General features: G+C 53.0%; 8 protein-coding genes across 8 annotated transcripts; 6 read left to right on the plus strand and 2 right to left on the minus strand.

The window, feature by feature from the left end:
* Positions 1 to 445: 445 nt before the first annotated feature.
* COCCADRAFT_35864 (uncharacterized protein) lies at positions 446 to 1867 on the minus strand (the record flags this gene model as incomplete). The annotated part of the gene is made up of 1 exon (XM_007713012.1): positions 446 to 1867. The coding sequence occupies one exon, from the start codon at positions 1865 to 1867 to the stop codon at positions 446 to 448; it is 1422 nt and encodes a 473-aa protein (XP_007711202.1).
* Positions 1868 to 2704: 837 nt separating this feature from the next.
* Positions 2705 to 3526, plus strand: COCCADRAFT_25388 (uncharacterized protein; the record flags this gene model as incomplete). The annotated part of the gene is made up of 1 exon (XM_007712990.1): positions 2705 to 3526. One exon carries the CDS (start codon positions 2705 to 2707, stop codon positions 3524 to 3526), a length of 822 nt encoding a protein of 273 aa, XP_007711180.1.
* A 214-nt stretch (positions 3527 to 3740) lies between these two features.
* On the minus strand, positions 3741 to 5045 carry COCCADRAFT_35866 (uncharacterized protein; the record flags this gene model as incomplete). Its single annotated transcript, XM_007713013.1, has 1 exon — positions 3741 to 5045. The coding sequence occupies one exon, from the start codon at positions 5043 to 5045 to the stop codon at positions 3741 to 3743; it is 1305 nt and encodes a 434-aa protein (XP_007711203.1).
* A 1916-nt stretch (positions 5046 to 6961) lies between these two features.
* COCCADRAFT_25390 (uncharacterized protein) lies at positions 6962 to 9350 on the plus strand (the record flags this gene model as incomplete). The annotated part of the gene is made up of 3 exons (XM_007712991.1): positions 6962 to 7373; positions 7424 to 8499; positions 8607 to 9350. 3 exons carry the CDS (start codon positions 6962 to 6964, stop codon positions 9348 to 9350), a joined length of 2232 nt encoding a protein of 743 aa, XP_007711181.1.
* Positions 9351 to 10623: 1273 nt separating this feature from the next.
* On the plus strand, positions 10624 to 12715 carry COCCADRAFT_4139 (uncharacterized protein; the record flags this gene model as incomplete). The annotated part of the gene is made up of 2 exons (XM_007712977.1): positions 10624 to 11787; positions 11840 to 12715. The coding sequence occupies 2 exons, from the start codon at positions 10624 to 10626 to the stop codon at positions 12713 to 12715; spliced, it is 2040 nt and encodes a 679-aa protein (XP_007711167.1).
* A 218-nt stretch (positions 12716 to 12933) lies between these two features.
* On the plus strand, positions 12934 to 13122 carry COCCADRAFT_93233 (uncharacterized protein; the record flags this gene model as incomplete). The annotated part of the gene is made up of 1 exon (XM_007713014.1): positions 12934 to 13122. A coding segment is annotated over one exon (189 nt), but the record flags the coding sequence as incomplete, so codon positions are not given.
* A 209-nt stretch (positions 13123 to 13331) lies between these two features.
* Positions 13332 to 14124, plus strand: COCCADRAFT_35869 (uncharacterized protein; the record flags this gene model as incomplete). Its single annotated transcript, XM_007713015.1, has 4 exons — positions 13332 to 13401; positions 13572 to 13647; positions 13734 to 13960; positions 14084 to 14124. 4 exons carry the CDS (start codon positions 13332 to 13334, stop codon positions 14122 to 14124), a joined length of 414 nt encoding a protein of 137 aa, XP_007711205.1.
* Positions 14125 to 14923: 799 nt separating this feature from the next.
* COCCADRAFT_35870 (uncharacterized protein) lies at positions 14924 to 17129 on the plus strand (the record flags this gene model as incomplete). Its single annotated transcript, XM_007713016.1, has 2 exons — positions 14924 to 14970; positions 15029 to 17129. 2 exons carry the CDS (start codon positions 14924 to 14926, stop codon positions 17127 to 17129), a joined length of 2148 nt encoding a protein of 715 aa, XP_007711206.1.
* Between the last annotated feature and the right edge of the window lie 574 nt (positions 17130 to 17703).

Below are 17703 nucleotides of genomic sequence, written 5' to 3' on the forward strand. Positions count from 1 at the left end.
AGCAGGGTCTGGCGAGGGCGAACCGCCCCAAGCCTAATTTCCAGATGTCGTTCCATGGCACGAGCATCGGATATAACAAAGGGGGTCAGAGACATTCTCCTGTTGGTTCCGTCCCGGATACCGGCACTCGCAAGCCATTGTAATCTCTGCCTTGTATCGTCACGTTTCTTTGCCTCAACTCCGGGTCGAGCAACCATGGCATTAGACATTATGTACTGCGCAGGGCTGTGCTGCGGCGTGGATGCGATCAACACACGTGTACCTACTTTTTATCTTTAGCGCATTTCCTCCGACTGCATGAAACCGTGTCAACCGTGGGCCGGTTCCTGCAGCCATCTATTCTCCATGGCATAGCGTCTCTGCTAATTAGCGCCCGGCAGCCGCTCGTCAACATGAAGCCGGTGAGCTGACGGTCCGGCTCCGTGTCACTGGTTGTGTGTGCTGCTCAGTAGCGTGTATCCATGTCGTCCAGGTCGACGTCGTCCTCTGACTCTTCATCTGCATGTGCATCGCCTTTAGTGTCTTTGGTCGGCTCAGAGTCTGTCCCGTGCAACATCTTGTGCTGCTCTGGGGTCAAGTCAACAATGGTCGGCGCATAGTCGCCCACCTCGTCTTCTGCATCTGCACCATTGACTTCCAATTCCACACGCTCTCCGTCCTCCAACTCCAACATGCCCCGCTTCAGATACGAGCCCTCGGGCTGCCATCCAAACTCCTTCTCCATATACTCCTGCAGGTCGTCTACCTCGTCGACCATATCGGCTTTCCACTTGCCATCAAAGTCTTGAAGACCTTTTCGGAACTGGCCCAGCAGCGGTCGCAAGAATCCCCCGCCAGCGTCATTCATGTCGAATAAATCTCCCTCGGCGTCTGCGCAGTGGCCAAGCTGGATGCGCAGACACTTGAAAAGGTCCAGGAAAAGATGAGAGCGCTCCTTGACTGCTTGCCGACAGGTGAGTAGCAGTCGCAGCAGTCGCTTCCACTGTTCGAGACAAGAGTTGTTGTTGAGCGTCAGGACCATGAGAAAGGCAAACTGCAGCTCGCCCAGAATCTCATTCTCCCGGCCCTGCTCATCTCCTGCCTGGCAGTGCTTGTTGATGAGATCGCCTAGGAACCAGGACCGGTCCTGTGCAGCCTCTGTCCGTTCCCTGCCGGTCGCTCCTTCTCTCCATGTTTTCTTCAGGTCAATTGGCAGGAACCTCAACTCCTTCTCCGGGCGCAACATGCTATTGCTTGATTCCAGGCCCGGTATGTCATCTAGGTCCTGCGAGGCCGACGAGGCCGATGTCAAGTTCCAGTGGTCGGGATTCAGCCCGCATATCCTCGACAGCATTGTAGGCGTGATGTGTGTGGTAAGCTTACTCCAGTCGGTGCTCTCTTCATTCCAGCCATCTTCAGCGCCCGAGTCGCCTTCCTGCACGGTTTGCCGATAGGGCGTCAGGCCATCTTTCCATATGCTGCCGAGGTTGGCCTTGTGCTTGAAAACCTCAGTCTGCGATGTTTCCGCCACCAGGTCCTCGGTGCTTTGATCCCATTTCTTGACAAAAACTTGTGGTGAGCCCACGCCAGGCGTGACATAAAACCATGCGCCGTGTCTCACGGACATGGCGCCATCAATGGCAGCAAAAACAAAGTGCAGGCCATGTGGGACATTTCGGACGCCTCGGAAGCGCGGTGACGATGTAAAGGATAGCAGGTCGATGCCGGCGAGGGCTTTTGGCGGCAGGTCTAACAATAGCACGCAATTATTAATAGTAGACGGATCCATGCTGGGGCGGAAGAGTTCGTCGAACCAGGTGTTTCGCAGGATCTTGAGAAGAGGCTGTTCGCAAAGCTCGACATGAGCCGGGGAGAAATGGGGTATCATAAGTTCTAGGCAGGGTCCAGAAATGGCTTGGGGGAAAAAACACGTGAACGCGCGCGGTACTAGTCCAGTCCAGTCCAGGGTCCAGTCAAATCAAATGTTTGGCAAAGGAGCGTGTGGGATATGGGCGCGACAGGAGAAAATCATAGACAAGAAGAATAAGAACGAGGAATGAGAGAACGAGGACGATTGCGTCCGCATCTACTTAGAGCAGAGTGCCTAGACGCAGACAGGCATGCAAGCAAGTAGCGCTCGAACGACTTGGGGGGTGCAATGCGACCGATGTCTGACCGACACCATACGCCATACGTCATGCCCACCGTATAGAGTTTGGCTGGACCATGTGCTGCCGGCATCTTGCTCACCGTCTTGCTGGTGTTGTGGATGCTCTCCATCGATGCACGCCATCTGCACGCATCGCATGCTATGTACATGTCGACTATGTATGTATGGAGCGGCGGTGTCGGCTCTCTCTCGCTCTTCCTACACACCCCACCCAACCCTCTGCTGATACGAGACATCACGCAGCAGGCTAACAACACCAGCACACACACGCACTGAAACAAGGTGCACACGCGGATTTTGGCTTTGGCAGGTCAATAATACTACGGTACATATTGCATACGCCGTCAGCCTCTCCACTGGCGATCATAGGGTCCAGCCCACTGCACCGTCCCTGCAGCTTGATGCCCCTCTAGGTAGCCACCCGGCCCTTTCTCTCCACCCGCCCATTGCTTCTCGCGGCAACGCACCTATTCCAACACACCCATACCACCCATACCAACATCCACGCCTACACCCGTTGTACAACAAACAGCGCACTCTGTGCCACTGCCCGCCATGGACCGCCGCCGCACCCCAGGCCTGTCGTCGCTCTCCTCGCGCGGCCTGCAAAACCACCACTACACCAATCACGGCGCCACCCTCCGCACCCGCAACGCCGACTCGCTCTCCACCCAGCTCTCCGTCTTCCAATCCCTCCTCCACAACTTCGCAATCACCCATTCCAAAGACATCCGTGCAAACCCCGCCTTCCGCGCTGAATTCGCCCGCATGTGCTCGGCCCTCAACATCGACTTCCTCGCCTCCTCGTACCACAAAGACACTGCAACTAGCACATCAAAGGACGCCAACAGCACCGCCAGCGGCGAAAGCATCTGGACGCAGCTTCTGGGCCCCAACCTCAACGACTTCTACTTCAACCTCGGCGTCCAGATTGTAGAGGAATGCCGCGCCACCCGCGCTGAAAACGGCGGCCTAATCTCCCTGTCGGATCTGCAGGCTCGCCTCTCCAAATCCACCCGCATAGGCGGCAGCATGACCGTTTCCGACGACGACATCAAGCGTGCTGTTGACGCCCTTGCGCCGCTGGGGTCGTGCTTTTCCATTGTCAAAATCGGACACCGCAGTTTGATTCGGAGTGTGCCCAAGGAACTTAATGTCGACCAGAGCACCGTTCTCGAGGCGATCGAGTTGCTGGGTTACGTGACGTTGTCTGTGCTGCAGGTTAATTTGAATTGGGAGAGACCCAGGGCTCATGCCGTTATCGAGGATCTCATGGCGGACAGTCTGGTGTGGGTGGATACCCAAGCGGGCGAAAACGAGTACTGGAGTCCTGCATTCCTAACTATGGGCGGGTCCAAGTCGGATGCAGCTTCTTAGACTGTGTTTTGGGATTGGCACTGGAGATTCAAACTACGGCGTAACTAAGGAACGAATGATACCCGGCGTCATAGCCACTTACTATATACATATGCAAATAGATGGATTCACGATAAACTTTTACACATGAACAAAAAGGTATCATAAACACACATGTCTTGACTTCTATATACACATACAAATACAAACACATATTCTTCACCCTCCCCCCCCATCACCAAAGCACCTCTGTATTACACATCCTGACCTCCTCGCTATCCTTCCACGCCGTGTCTGCATTACTAGACTCAGGAAACACTTTACGGTGCCATCGAAGAGACCACCTGCGCGCACTATGCTCATCCTCAAAGTCCAGCACCCACCGGTTGTACACACGGTTCATCACCTCTTGATGCATCTGCGCCGGCGAGCGGTCCTCTTCCACGCTACCCATCATGCTCTGAATCTCCGGGTCCTCATACGCCATTTCCATCGAAGACGACGACGACGACGACATAGCATTCACAAGCGGAGAATCAGAGTGATCAAAGGTGCCGTATGCCCGAGGCCGGCTCGACGAAACGGACTTGCTCGACATCTTGAGATTGATCATGTCGCGCAGCCGGTGGATCGACGACTGCGCCTCGTTTCGCAGCGGCACCAGGCTTCCCTGCTTGTATGCGTCGGTGCAGATGGCAATGTATATGTCGGATGCAGACGGTTCGTAGCCTTCAATGTGCAGGAGCACCCGCCAGATGCGATTGCCCTTTTCGTCCACACCCGGCGCAATCGGCTGGTACCCGCCCCGCTCAATCAACAACCGTAGAGCAGGGTTGTATGGCTGCATGAGCACATTGAGACTCATCGCATGACCCTTGGGCAGCAGGTTGTATGAAGTTACTGCAGCACCAATGTCTTCGCCGTCCTCGAGAAATCCCTTGGGCGGAGGAATGGCGGATAGGATGCTTGACGGCTGGTAGCGGGCACTGAGCTTGTGCAGTCTCGAAGCATTCTTCTGATATGCCAACGCTGCCTCCGTATTCCTGAACAAAAGATAGTAAAAAGGCAACCGTTCTAGACTCAAAGGGTCTCGGCCAGGAATGGCCTTGTAAAAGTCGCTGTCTCGCCGCCATCCCTCCAGGTGCTTGCCCTTGGGAATGATGCGACGAAAGTCAGCTTCCGTCAACCCAATGCTGCAGTTGGTCAGCTGGAGCACAGCAATTTGCTCCCTATGTTGCTGAAACGGCTTCGTTTCCCGCTTTTCTGCCTTCCGCGCCTCTGGGCGCTTAATGGACTTGGGTAGCTCCAGTCTGGGATATTGATCTCTGCCTTTTTCCGTTGGCCGAGGCGGCGGAGCACTGTTCGCTTCTGGGAAGAGCTCTTCGAGGAGCGATTGTTCACTAACTTCCTCACTGGGTGGTAACGACTTGGATGAATCGTCAAATGATATGTCCTGCTTGGCCTCCGGACCCTCTTCAGCCCTAGCCGCCTCATGGCTGCCATCCTCGCTGTCCACCCTCAACTCTATAGATGATGTCATCGAGCGCGACTGTGTATGGATTTTGCTCATCAGCCTCTGTCCATCATCTGTGTCATCGACAACAGGAGCCTTTACTTTCTTGTCAAGACGAGTTGAGGCTGAGTCGGCTGTCGTGTCGTGCAGCAGATTCCCCTTAGGAAGCATTGACAAGAACTCATTCTCCAAATCCTTCACCGCTCTATTGCCTCTTTCCATATGCCAGGTTGCACATTCTCTCTCAAGCCTCAAAATCCAGCTGAGAGGTGACGTCCGACCAGGTTGCCTCGCTCTTGCTAGCACGTTCCGTGAAGCGCCAACTTCTCCGAGTATTCTCAATAAGCGACGATCTACTTCTTTGTACGCTCGATCGGCTATTGCCTCGGTGTGCTTGCGGAAATTGCTCGCAACTAAAGTGAGTATCGGAGACTCTTGCGTTTCCAGCTCTTTGCCCGTTTTTTGGATGAACTTAGCTGCATTAATGCGACGACGATGGCAGGCTTCCAAGAGGGGAGCAATAGGATCACCAAGCACCTGCGTCTTAGTATATTTGGCAACATCGCTAGCCACTAAAGAGTTGACTTGGCTGAGGGCTTCACTCGAGGACTTGGACAGTTTCGAGGCAAGCCAGTCCATCAGGCTCTGGTATTGGGCACAGCTGTTACTGATCAACCGATCATTATCCCACATGGCAATTCGTTGAGCGGTAAGAAAGCGACGTAGAATGGAGGGAGCTATAGGTGTAATTAGGTCAGAATGAAGCCCTGCAAGAGCCCGAGTGGCTCTAAGACATTCTAGGACAGAGAGTTCATAAGCAACTCGGGCGGCACGCAGAAGACTAATCATCTCACTGGAGTCTATTCTGGAAGAGGGAAGGATACGCCGCCCAGCCTGGGTTTGGAGCGCCGAGTCCAGACTCTGCGTCTTGGATTGCGTTTTTTGTGGTTTCTTCACGGGCGCAGTTCTTGCTACTGCAGATGTAGGCGAAGACGGCGACGACTGTCCGTTCGTAGGTTTTGCTTCTAAGTGGGCTTGCAGTGCCTTGATCTGTTCAGAGAGCTGTTGAATTTGCTGCCGCATGGCTGCAACATCAGCCTGCTGGGCAGTCGAAACATGGCCCTGCCTCCGCTTCGCAGATTTCCTCTCTCTGCGACCTGTTCCCAGATGGTTCCCGGTTGCTGTGAAACGAACAGATCCATGTACAGTATCTTGTTCGTCTTGTTTCGTTGCTCCGTTTGTTTTGTGAAGATGAGTCTCGGAGCGTCCTGGGTCCTTGGCATGAGGAGGAGGCGGTGGTGGTTCCAACTTGGGCTCAGTGGATGTGGAGGGGTTAATGTGAGCCCCAAAGGAAGCAACATGGTACAATGCCTTTTTCCACCAGGGCCTCTCCTCGACTGGACCATCTCCAGGCGAGTCAATTGGGCGGGATGGAGCACTGCCCTCTTTGTTGTCGCCTTTGGCAGTGCGTGTTTGCGGGGTGTCATTGCCGGCGGTCGAGAATTTGGCGCGGGTGGTGGCATGGGTGCCGCGAACCTGCTTCGCGGTCACTGGGAGGTGACATGGCCGCAGATGTCGAGAGAGGCGCGGCGGTGGCATCAATTGCGCGGCTTGGTCACATTGCACAGCTGCGATTCTTGGGCCCGCCGTCGATACTGAAAAGCTGCAGAAGGCATGCGGCGCTAATGGCCCAATCCGGTCTAGTCCACCCGTCGCTTAGTCACTCCATTTCCCTACCACCACAGTCGGTTGCAGCCCAAAAGGGAAATTAGGCGAGGGTTGCATGTTTGACCTGCTCACGGCTTCTGCGGCGAAAAAAAATCCTTATGAGCACATGCAGTAGACGCATCATGCGAGTCACATGCGTACAAGAATCCATCTCTCCTCAGATACGCACTTCTCCATAAATCCCCCCTCATTACGTGCGCACAGGAAAAAGCAACATGAGCCCGGCTGCTACTTATACCCTGCGCCCGCTGGAGCGCAATCCGCCTAGCATTCCTACCAATGCACTCGAGGGCGGTGCTTTTCGCGTCCATCTGTCGGCCAAAGAACTCAAGGCTCTCGGGCTCAGCAATGGCGACTGTGTCCGGCTTAGCACTGCAGCAGGCTTCAGAGGCTACGCCGTTGCATGGCTCGCCTCGCAGACTAACGCCGGGAACAAACCCATTGCCAAGGTGACCGACCTTCTACGGGAGCACTATGACCTCGCGCTCAATGATCCCGTTTTCATTGAAAAGGCCGATTCCTGGAAGCCTCTCAAGTCAATCGAGATTAGCATTTCCGATTCACCAACTCAGACTGCCAAGTTTGCCTCGGGCGAGCAACTTTTATATTGGCTTCGCCATGCATTGGGTAAATATGCAAATGTTCGTCTTGCATCTGCTTCTCTAACTCTTGTGCAGCAGCAGACACGGACATCCTCCTGCCGGGATGCAGTTTTCCAATCCAGCAAAAGAGCTTTAGGCAAAGAGGCCAAAAGGTCCGGGTCACAGTGCAAAGTATTGATCCACTTCCGACCGAGAAACATGCCGTGTACTTTGATGAGACTACTACTCACATCACCACTGTGGGTGATTTCACGCCTGAAAAGTCGCCCCCGAAGCCGTCAGGTGTACTTCAATTAAGGTCTGATGGGATCGGCGGTCTTTCGAACCATATTGCGGTCGTCAATGAAGATCTTTCCTTTCTTACTAACAGCCAACCTCATCTGCACAACCGACACCTTCTTGGGCCTACCGCCTTCCTTTTGCATGGCCCAGAGGGTACTGGAAAGACTCTTTTGCTTGAGAGACTCGCGGAGTGTCCTTGGACTGAAGTCTACAGGATCAATCCCGACACAAATCCCAAAGGCCAAGTCAAGGCCCTCTCCGATATCTTCCAAGATGCTCGTGATAACCAGCCAAGCCTGATACTGATGGACAATTTAGATCGGCTTTTAGACAAGGCCGACTCATTAGTAAATAGGCTTCGGATTGAACTCGCTACTCTAGGAGGAAGCCAAGTCGTCGTCGCAGCAGCAGCGCGCAGCGTGTATGATATCGACTCCAGCCTTCGAACAGCGACTGCTTTTCAGACCGAGCTTGAGTTGCTACCACCAAACGCAAAGCAGAGAGAAGACATTATCCGCCAGATACTGGGGCCTACTTGCAATGTCCCGCACGTTGACCTAAGTGCTCTTGCAGAACGGTCACATGGCTTTGTAGGTCGCGATATTGCCAGTCTTTGCTACCTTGCTAGGAAGCACCATACGAGGCGGATAGTCAAGCTATTGGACGGGAAAGACAAGACCGAGCTTGGCAAGGTAGATGAAGAAACCGACTTTGTCGAGCAGGAGGATTTCGAGGCCGTGATAGAGCAAGTGCGCCCCACAGTGCTAAAGGACAGCATTCTCGAAGTGCCAAAAGTCAGGTGGACGGACATTGCTGGCCTGGATCATGTACGGGCCGTGCTAGAAGCTATTACCGTTCGCCCGTTCAAGGTACGTGAGCATCAATTTCCGCATGTTCGTGATGCACACAGATCCCTGCTCTACCTCATAACTTTATTCGCATCCGAGTAACAAAAGGAGACTGATGACGCCCTTAGTACCCTGACCTCGATGTCAAATTCGGTGGGCCTCAGTCGCGCAAAGGCGTTCTCCTCTACGGCCCACCGGGATGCGCGAAGACCCTGATTGCACAGGCCGTCGCGACCGAAAGCAGGCAGAACTTCCTTGCCGTAAAGGGATCCGAACTCATCAAAATGTACGTGGGTGAGTCTGAACGAGCAATTCGGGATGTTTTTCGAAGAGCACGAGCAGCGAAACCTTGCATCATCTTCTTTGACGAGATTGATTCCATCGGAAAGTCGCGTGAAAAGACACAAGACAGTGGGTTGAACGTTGTGACGACATTACTCAACGAGATGGACGGTATCGAGGCGCTAAAGGACGTGTTCATCATCGGCGCAACCAATAGGCCCGATATTCTCGATTCAGCACTTATTCGGACGGGCCGTTTTGATGCACACATCCACATTGGACTCCCGACAGAAGAAGCACGGAAGCAAATTCTACAAATTCATACCAGATCGAGACCGCTCGCAGCTGACGTTGACTTGGATGTCGTTGCCAAACGAACAGATGGCAGCAGTGGCGCAGATATTAGTGGCCTATGTGCTGTCGCTGTTGAACTGGCAATTACCGACTACACGATGAGTCCGGACAGCGCACCTCAGGTTTACATGCACCACTTTGAGCGGGCACTAGACCAACACGTTCCCCATACAATCGCAGCCGAGGCGGAGCGTTATAGGAACTGGAGGCCCGGCAAGTCGTTATCTGAAGATTAAAGATGTGGTATAGAAACGGGGTTGTGAAGGTAGCAAGACTTTTGCATAGAGGACGTTTTTTGCATGTTGATGCTTCTTGTCCAAGCAACATAAGGTTTTCCGTGCGATCAGAAGCCCAGGCGCACAGAGGCATTAATCTGGCCTGGCGCATTACGACGTTGGGCAGTGGAACAGCGACGGGACGTGCATCTGCCTTCTGCCGCCGCACGACGCAGGGAAGATGTGGGGATGCAGGAGGGAGCATGCTTCCATCCGTCTTCGATACCGCTGTCATGATTCTGTTTGGCATACTTGATTCGGCCAGCCATCAAAATAGCATGTTGCCTGAGACGCCAACGCTGGATGCCTGTTGCAATCATCCGTTGCGATCAGGCGCAGTACCCCGTCGTATGTCGTATGTAGAGTAAACAGCGAGACGTTGTGCAGGCAATTCCGAAACGTTGCGGCAGTGCTGTGGGGCTTCATTTTGGACAGACGATGCTAGTATAGTTGGGGCCGCCACATTGTGCATCGACTATTTTCCATGGACACGAACAAGCGCAGTGCTCTGCTGTAGCGTCGTGCTGATTGCCCGTTGCGTACCACGACATCAGGGGCAAGGCGAGGAGAGCATTCAGCTTGTCGTTTCCGTAAGCACCAGCGCAATGTGCCGCCGCAACGGACCGATAATCTCAATCAGCCACTGTCGTGTTGCTTTGATGCCCTTGGCGGCGCATCACGAAATTGCTCCTCGGCAGAGCATCGTCATGAAACCGGGCTCGTGCTCCTTCCACACCGGTCCCCGCCACGAGACAGCCGCCTATTCCTGCCAGAACCATGGTTGTGATAAAACGCTCGTTAAGATAATTCCGTCGCCTACCAGGGGGGCCCGCTATAGCGAGCATGCCTGTGCAGCCAATCGCAGCAGACGCTCGCATGTTATGCTCACCACCCTGGTTCCACACCTGGTTCTCGACCTTGTGCAATTTCTTTCAGACGCGCCAAAGTGGGTGTAAATGATTGCCGCCGCTATGATGACGGTGTGCAAAGTGTGGAGGCGCCAGGTTCATCCGGTGGTCGCGTGGTGAGCATACTGGTGAGCATCCCAACACCGACCAAACACCTCGATCCTTTGTTCTTTGAACCTCCACCGACTGTGTCGATATCTGTTCCCTTTTTGGCTCTATAGGGCCGTCCATTCCTTTTTCTCCCGTTTTCAAGCCCATCGTGTTGTTCTCCTTCGTCAACCCCCAATTTACCATCTGATACCCTCTAACGGATTTTGAAACCCACCATGCCCGGGATGCTCGCGAGATCCAAGTCTCTGCGGTTCCTAAGAAACAGCCGCAGAGATGTCATTGATCAAGAGAAGGGAAACACAATGCCGGCTCTAAAAGCGTCTCAAACAGATCTTGACAAATACCATGCATCTACGGCGAATTTGCAACTGGAGGGAAATCTCAAGGCTCCAGACGTGGTAATCAGACCGAGCACCTCAGGCGGGCCTGTAGAGCGCCCAGTGATGTCTCGCAGGGAGATCAGTCCTGCGCCATCGTTCCATTCGGAAGACCATGTCCACTCTTTCCAATCGCCTACATCTTCGACAACCGTACTCTATACCTCAGATGTCACAAAAGAGCAGGGGATCATTGGTATCGCTCTTGGATCGCCAACTTGCGCTTCGCACTGGATCCCACCCCCTCAGGCAGTAGACTCGAAGACGAACCCAGGATTTACAGACCTCCCAGCAAATATGTTGACTCACCCCAACGCCTCGTCGCCATCCTTAAGTGGTCCCCCGGGGCAGGCCAAACCCAAACTCAGTCGATGGAAGTCGCTATTTCGCAAAGCAGCGCCGCCACCCATTACTCCACAGGAGCAGGCCGCATTCTATCAACTATCGCAGTCGGTGGACAAATCAGCTCGTGCCGACAGCCACCACGACGAAGAAGTCAACGAATCAAAGACTTCACTCAAGGACGAAACAGGGAGGGAGAAGCTGCGCAATGTGTCGCCACCTGCATACAAGCCTGACATTCGCGAATCGCGCAAATGGAGCCATGGCGAGTTTGTCGTGCCCAAGTCACCTCCACAAGCAACATCAACCAGAGGCCGCGCGGTGACGGTTGGAAATCCTGCTTCAGACCTCCAGGAGAGGACCATCCAACGTTCAATCCCGGCAACAAATTTCCCTTCACGAACTGAGACTGACGACACTGCTTCAACCATCGATGCTATATCGCCCAAAAATGTCGGCGATTTTCCAGCTGCGGAGTCGAGCAGTTCAACACCGACGGAAGCTCCAATCCTTGACATCACACTCCCTGACATCACAATGGAGAGGTACAGCATCATGTTCGGCAACCTTTTGCAGTCTGGGCCGAGCCGTTCATCGCTCCTAGAGCGACGCCAAGGAAATACAGAAAAGGTCAAGCCGTTGAACGAGCTTTCTGCCAAGGTAGGTTTGATAGCGGCATGAGGTCTCTTTGTGTATGCTAACAGTAGTGTAGGATGAGCCACCAGTTGAGAGCTTCCCTCTTCAGCGCAGAGTGACTTCGCCGGTTGTGACGTCCTCACCACGGCTAACACTGTTCCCTCCCACGACCACGTCTCGCGCACCCTCACCATTGGGTACACCCGTTATTAACCGCAGCAAGAGGGACATTAAACGTTCCAAGACGCTGCCCTCAAAGTCGCCTGTTCGAACCGAGTTTGTAGATATTTCAGATCGCTCTGAAAAAAAGATTGATGCCGCAAAACTAGCACCAGCAGCATCTCCATACCTGAAGCCTGCCCTGACGCCAACCTCCATGTCCGGCTCCGAGTCTGAAGCCGAATCCGTTCGCGTTGTTGCCGCCCCGATTTTGCACGGCCACGGCCAACCGACGACGCTTCATCTCGACGACCGGGAACCCGACTGGGAACTTTGTGCGCCGCCACCTCGAGCGGCAAAACGCGAAGCTCTCGTTATCCCGGACACGCCCGTTTCAACGCTTGTCCGCTCTCCCTCGACAAGGCAGCCAAAAGTCACCAAGATGAGCGCTCTCTGTTCACACCCGGCTTCTGCGCCTATCGACGTACCTTCGCCGCTGCAGCGACTACAGAGTCTCTCGACCCCACCGCATTCGGCCAGCCGGCTTGGGGAGAAGCGTGCAGAGATTCAGGCACGGAGACGAGAGGCAAATGGCGACAATGCAGTAACAGCAAAAGCTACAGTGGGACTCGCGAGGAGCGTTTCTCTCAGCAGAGCACACAGTCCCCGAACTGTGGTCCGCGTCTCAACCATACCGAGTGAGGAGCGAGTCCTTGACAAACTAGCCCTTACACCCACCATGGTCGAAGTCAAGAACCGCAAGAGTCATAGAGTGCAGCTCGAAGACGCTTAGACGATTTTCCTTTCATTTTCGTTTTCTATCTTTATATCTTTCATCATTCAACTCTTCCCACAATCTTTAGCTTCTGGCATCTTTTTCTTATGTCATTGGCATTCCAAGGCTGCGCTTGTAGCGATAGGGGTTTCTACAGGCTTTTTTTTCTAACGGCGTCATGTCTTTTTCTACCTGGCGGGCACACATTGTGCTTCGCCCATTCACATGGGTAGTTTTTTTTCTCCCTTGTTGCTAGCGGGGGTCGTTTCGGTCGGAGTTATCAAGGCCCATTTCGCCTTTGTTTGATTACATCAATAGGGGGGTTCTGGTTCACACTGTGCAAGGCGTGCTGCTGGACGGTGTGCAAGGGTGGTTCGGTTGGGTGGGTAAAGGGGGGAATGGATGGACAAAGACATTACAAATAGGTCGGGCTTCTAGATCAGAGGCCCAGCAAGATTCCAATGCCAGTTATTGCAAGGTCCGATTGTGCAGTCTAAGCGTAGGATTATGACGTGGATGCACGGTGGTTTTCAAGTGAGGCCCTGTAATGCTGTAAGATGGGCCAGGATACGCTTCATTATTTTGTACAATGGCTTTGCAAGTCGAATTGTCAGGCCACCTTGATGTCGGCCCCATGCTCACAGGAATTCCGGGGCAGTGTCCCACCGGTGAGATGGTGAAGAACCCTAGCGCAGGATTTTACCGTCCGTCTGTTCCGTGACATCAACATAAAGTATGGTAGGGGCGATGGTAAGGGCGACGCTTGGGTGGAGGCGAGACTACTAGGGAGAGGCGGAAGGCTGTAGTAAACGGGACGGCCCCGCCCTTTTTCGCTGATTTCCTCGCCCCTATGTAGTACGACTAGTACTCCTAGGTTCCAATACTATAAAGCGCCCGCATTCCTCAGACGTATACTTGTATACAAGCTTCATTCTCACCTGTCAAGCTCAGTCTTTGCGCCACAGGGCCTTGGGAAACATGGCAACTTGTGCGCTGGGGCATATATGGCCTCTTGGCCGATGCGCGGTACATGCAGCCCACTGATGATGGGCTTCACGCGTCGTAGTAGGCGCAGTAAAGAAAGTCCAACAGCCGGGCTAGCGACCCGTCAGCCAAGTGTATCTTGCAGCCTCTGTAACGATATCGAGTCGCTTTTGGATCGGTGGCTTCACACAGCCCGCTTGCATCACAGCCATAAGCTTGTATCATTGGAGACTGCGCCATCAAGAGCTGCACCTGGTTTAAGCAATACTGTCGCCTATCGTCAGCTCAGCAGAAGCTTAGCCAAACACACTCATTGCTCGCATGTCCACCGGCTGGGTCTGAGTGAGGCTGAGTGTCGTCGTCTTCCTCTTGTACTGGCTGCCTCGATGCAACCTACGCCAGTCTTTCCATCTCCTCCCCCGCTCCTTTCTGCCGTCTCTTGACATATTCCTATTACTCGCGTCTTTGTGCTTGCCTGGTTTCCAACTCGATTTTTTTTTCTCATGCGGCAGCCTGATACGTGACGTATCCTCGGCATTTCCCCGCATCAATCCAGCCGGCGGATAACAGCCCTCACCACGCAAGTCGAGCGACTTGCCAGGAATATTCGGCCCTTGACCACACACAACCTGGTTCACCCATCAGCGAGCTTGTAATCCCTCCACTCAGACTCTTCTTCCTGGCGAATGCGCCAAGCTTAGTACAAAGCTGCTATCAATGCCCCTCGTACGGACAGGGACCACAACCTAGACAGTGGGGGGTGTCGAGTCCAAACTCGCCGCGCATCCAGCACCCATCTTGAAAATGTCTGGTCTTGAGGTGAGGCATTTTCTTGCCACTTGACACGAGCTTTCCCCCGCACTCTCGTATATTTTGTCCATGATAAGATATCAAGTCGTACCTCAGTAGTCGCTTACCGGGCCCTAGGTTGTTGCTGCTGTGGCTGCTGTCGTCTCCGCTTTTCATGCCGGATCGGAACTGCTGAAACACGTGCGGAAGAAACGCAGTGCTCGCAAAGCCCGAAACTCGGCTCAACAAGAATGGGAAGAAGAGCGACTACAAGCTTCTCTTGTGGCGGGTGAGCAACAGATTGGCCTCCACTACGATCAGGACCAAAGAGAGTTGGGCGATCTAGTACGCATTGGTGATGGTAAAACATACCCCATCCGGCATGACACATGTTTACGCTGCTTATCAATACCCATAGATATCGCCCGAGAGCGTCTTTACCACATAACATTGATGCTACAGGCTGAGATAATCAACAGTCTCAAACAAGCTGCTACAAGGTATGTCTTCGAGAAGCATCCAACATGACAAATGGATCAACTAAACATGTTCCTTCAGCGAGGTTTGTGTACTCGATTTGCGGGTTCTGCATCAGGCCTCACTCACAAATCGCAAAGAGACACTCGTGACTCTCGAAGAACTCAAGCAAAGGATATATCTGAGAAGACCCATGGCACGGCAACCCCAGGATTTTGGCGACAAGCCCAGACTATGGCAGTCACGCTTCTTACCACCAACCGCGCAGTCTAGCCACAAGCCGACCCATGCACTGCACGATGCTTACGCTGAATATCCCCGGCATACTGAATATCGAACGACAAGACACGGCTCAACTGACAACTACCACCAGCTTGGCATCAAAGACATGTCCACTCCGACTCTTCCGGCCTATGTTCCCGCACATGCTTTTGGTGAAGATTTAAGCAAGGCGCTAGAACGCATACATCCTGATCATCGCGCAAATGTAATGAGAGACATTCAACAGATGATCAACTCGTATCAAAGCCTTAGTTTCAGCAGCGGGGATGATCAACAACAAATAAACGGATACAGCGGAAGCTATTCTGGACTACAAGAACCCCTCGGTTCGCCGAGCCCCCAAGATGTATCTGAAACAACAATGACGGAGTTTGAACAAGACCCTCACCATAAACTTCACCAGGTGCCACGAGCATCAACTGATCAAAATGGAAAGCATTCTGCCAGGACTCCAACATTCGACAAAGACATGTTTGCCTTGGAAAGTGAGCAGTTTGACTATCTTCGACCCTTTGTCGCCCTAAATAAACACTCCCATGTACAAGCCAGAGCACCAAGACAGGCACGATGGTCAGAGTCCTCGGGCGCCAGTTCTGATCCGTCATATCTTGCATCACTCAATCGGAACAGCTCTAATTCCTCTCAAGGCTCATCTAACCAAACACCTGGGCCATCTCAGCAGTCACAGCCTTTTGATCATGGCCGCATTCCCTCAGTACCCACGACACTGGATGATTGCTATCAGCTGAATGACAAGGACTACCATAGTTTATCTGACCCATCATCTCCACATGAAGATTCAGAAGATAGATACGACCTTCCACACATAGCACCATTGGCGCCCTCACGCAACCAGCCCAAGACTTCACAAAATGGCATGTACAGAAAGGCTTCAATCTACAAGGCAGTCCCTGTAACTACCGCGGGTACAAACCCACCAATTCATGTCCCATGGCCAGGAACTCAGCAACATGAAGAAACACCACCAGCCACGCAGCACGGTTCCCGACAACGATATCGAGACTCATTTGACGAAAAGGAAGCCTTCAATACCAGCGACCTCCGCCTACCCAAGTACACGGTAGAAATCACAGCCAACAATGCACCAGCCAATACATCAGGACATCATCGATCCGTGTCAGGACTCTCAGCCATTACCGCCGCAGCCGCCGCCTTGAAACCCAAGAATCTAACACGGAAAGCCAGCATAAACCAATCTCTGCGGTCCCACAGGTCCACTTCAAGCGGCAGCAGTACCTCGATGCCCATCGGCATCCTCCCAGGCCACCGCATGCACAGCATCCGCCACGAAACGATCCAAAGCGGGCCTGTCCGCAGCGACACGATGATGAACGGGCGCCCCGACAAAGGCAACAACTACTGGGGCTTCTGCAAAGGCGCCTGGGCCGTCCGCGAAGACCTCGCAAAGGGCCTCGCCGTGCGCGCCCAACCCGCAGGCCTCTACGCCACAAAATCCCTCTGGGCCTGCAAATCCTGCACTTTCACCGGCGACGTCTTCAAAACCCCGCACCCCACCAAGAAAAACAAACTCCTCGATGTCGTGGATCCCCGCGTTAAGACATCGAAGTCCGGGATCCGCTACCGTTGGATTTTCTTGGCAAAATCTCACGTCAAGAAGAAGGCTGGGGCTGCTGCTGCAGAGGCGAATACCGGTTCTACGACTGCTGCGTCGAACGATGATAATTACGGGTGCATTTTTTGCTGTCTCCAGGATAAAATCACGGGTGTATATGGGGGCGTTGAGACTCTGATGAATCATATTGCGCAGGTGCATGTGGCGGATATGAGCGAGGCGGTGCGGAGGAAGGCCCAGTGTGTTTTGGGCAGAGTGGCGGGTAGTGATGAGGAGTTTGATATTAATATCCCGATTTTTGGGTAGTATTTTTTTTGAGACGGGGGGGGGGTCTCAGGCTGGTTAGGACGCCTTCTTGTTTGGTACATATCATTTGGATCTTCTTGAGGGGGTGGGAACTTGTTTTGCAATTTGTTTAGGATACCCCATTCTACCCGTTATTCGATTTTAAATTGGTTTACAATGTGCTTTGCTCATCTTCGTGGAGTACTTGATTTTTTCTTCTTCTTCTTCTTCTTCTTCTTCTTCTTCTTCTTCTTCTTCTTCTTCTTCGAAAAAGGGCTCTCTTGGAAATGACGATGCAAATTTTGTTATTTGTTCAGTTAGCTGAGCTGGTGCAAGTAGCATTTAAAAGAAATGTTACCATGTCTTCCTCTACTTTTACATCATGTATCAACGTATAGGTTCTTACTGGCTCACTTTTCTGTGACATGGGTTTGACTGAAATATGCAATATCAACTCGCGTATAAGCTTTTTTTTCATAGAATTGGAAGCACAAACTTCAAGTAAAGATGGAACGAGCTTTCCCGTTTCTCATACAAGTGTCAAGGTCCTTTTCTCCCACTTCATCTCAGACACAGCACCTTCTCCATGGGGTAG

The sequence above is a fragment of the Bipolaris zeicola genome (assembly GCF_000523435.1).
Source record: "Bipolaris zeicola 26-R-13 unplaced genomic scaffold scaffold_53, whole genome shotgun sequence".
Lineage (NCBI taxonomy): Eukaryota > Fungi > Ascomycota > Dothideomycetes > Pleosporales > Pleosporaceae > Bipolaris > Bipolaris zeicola.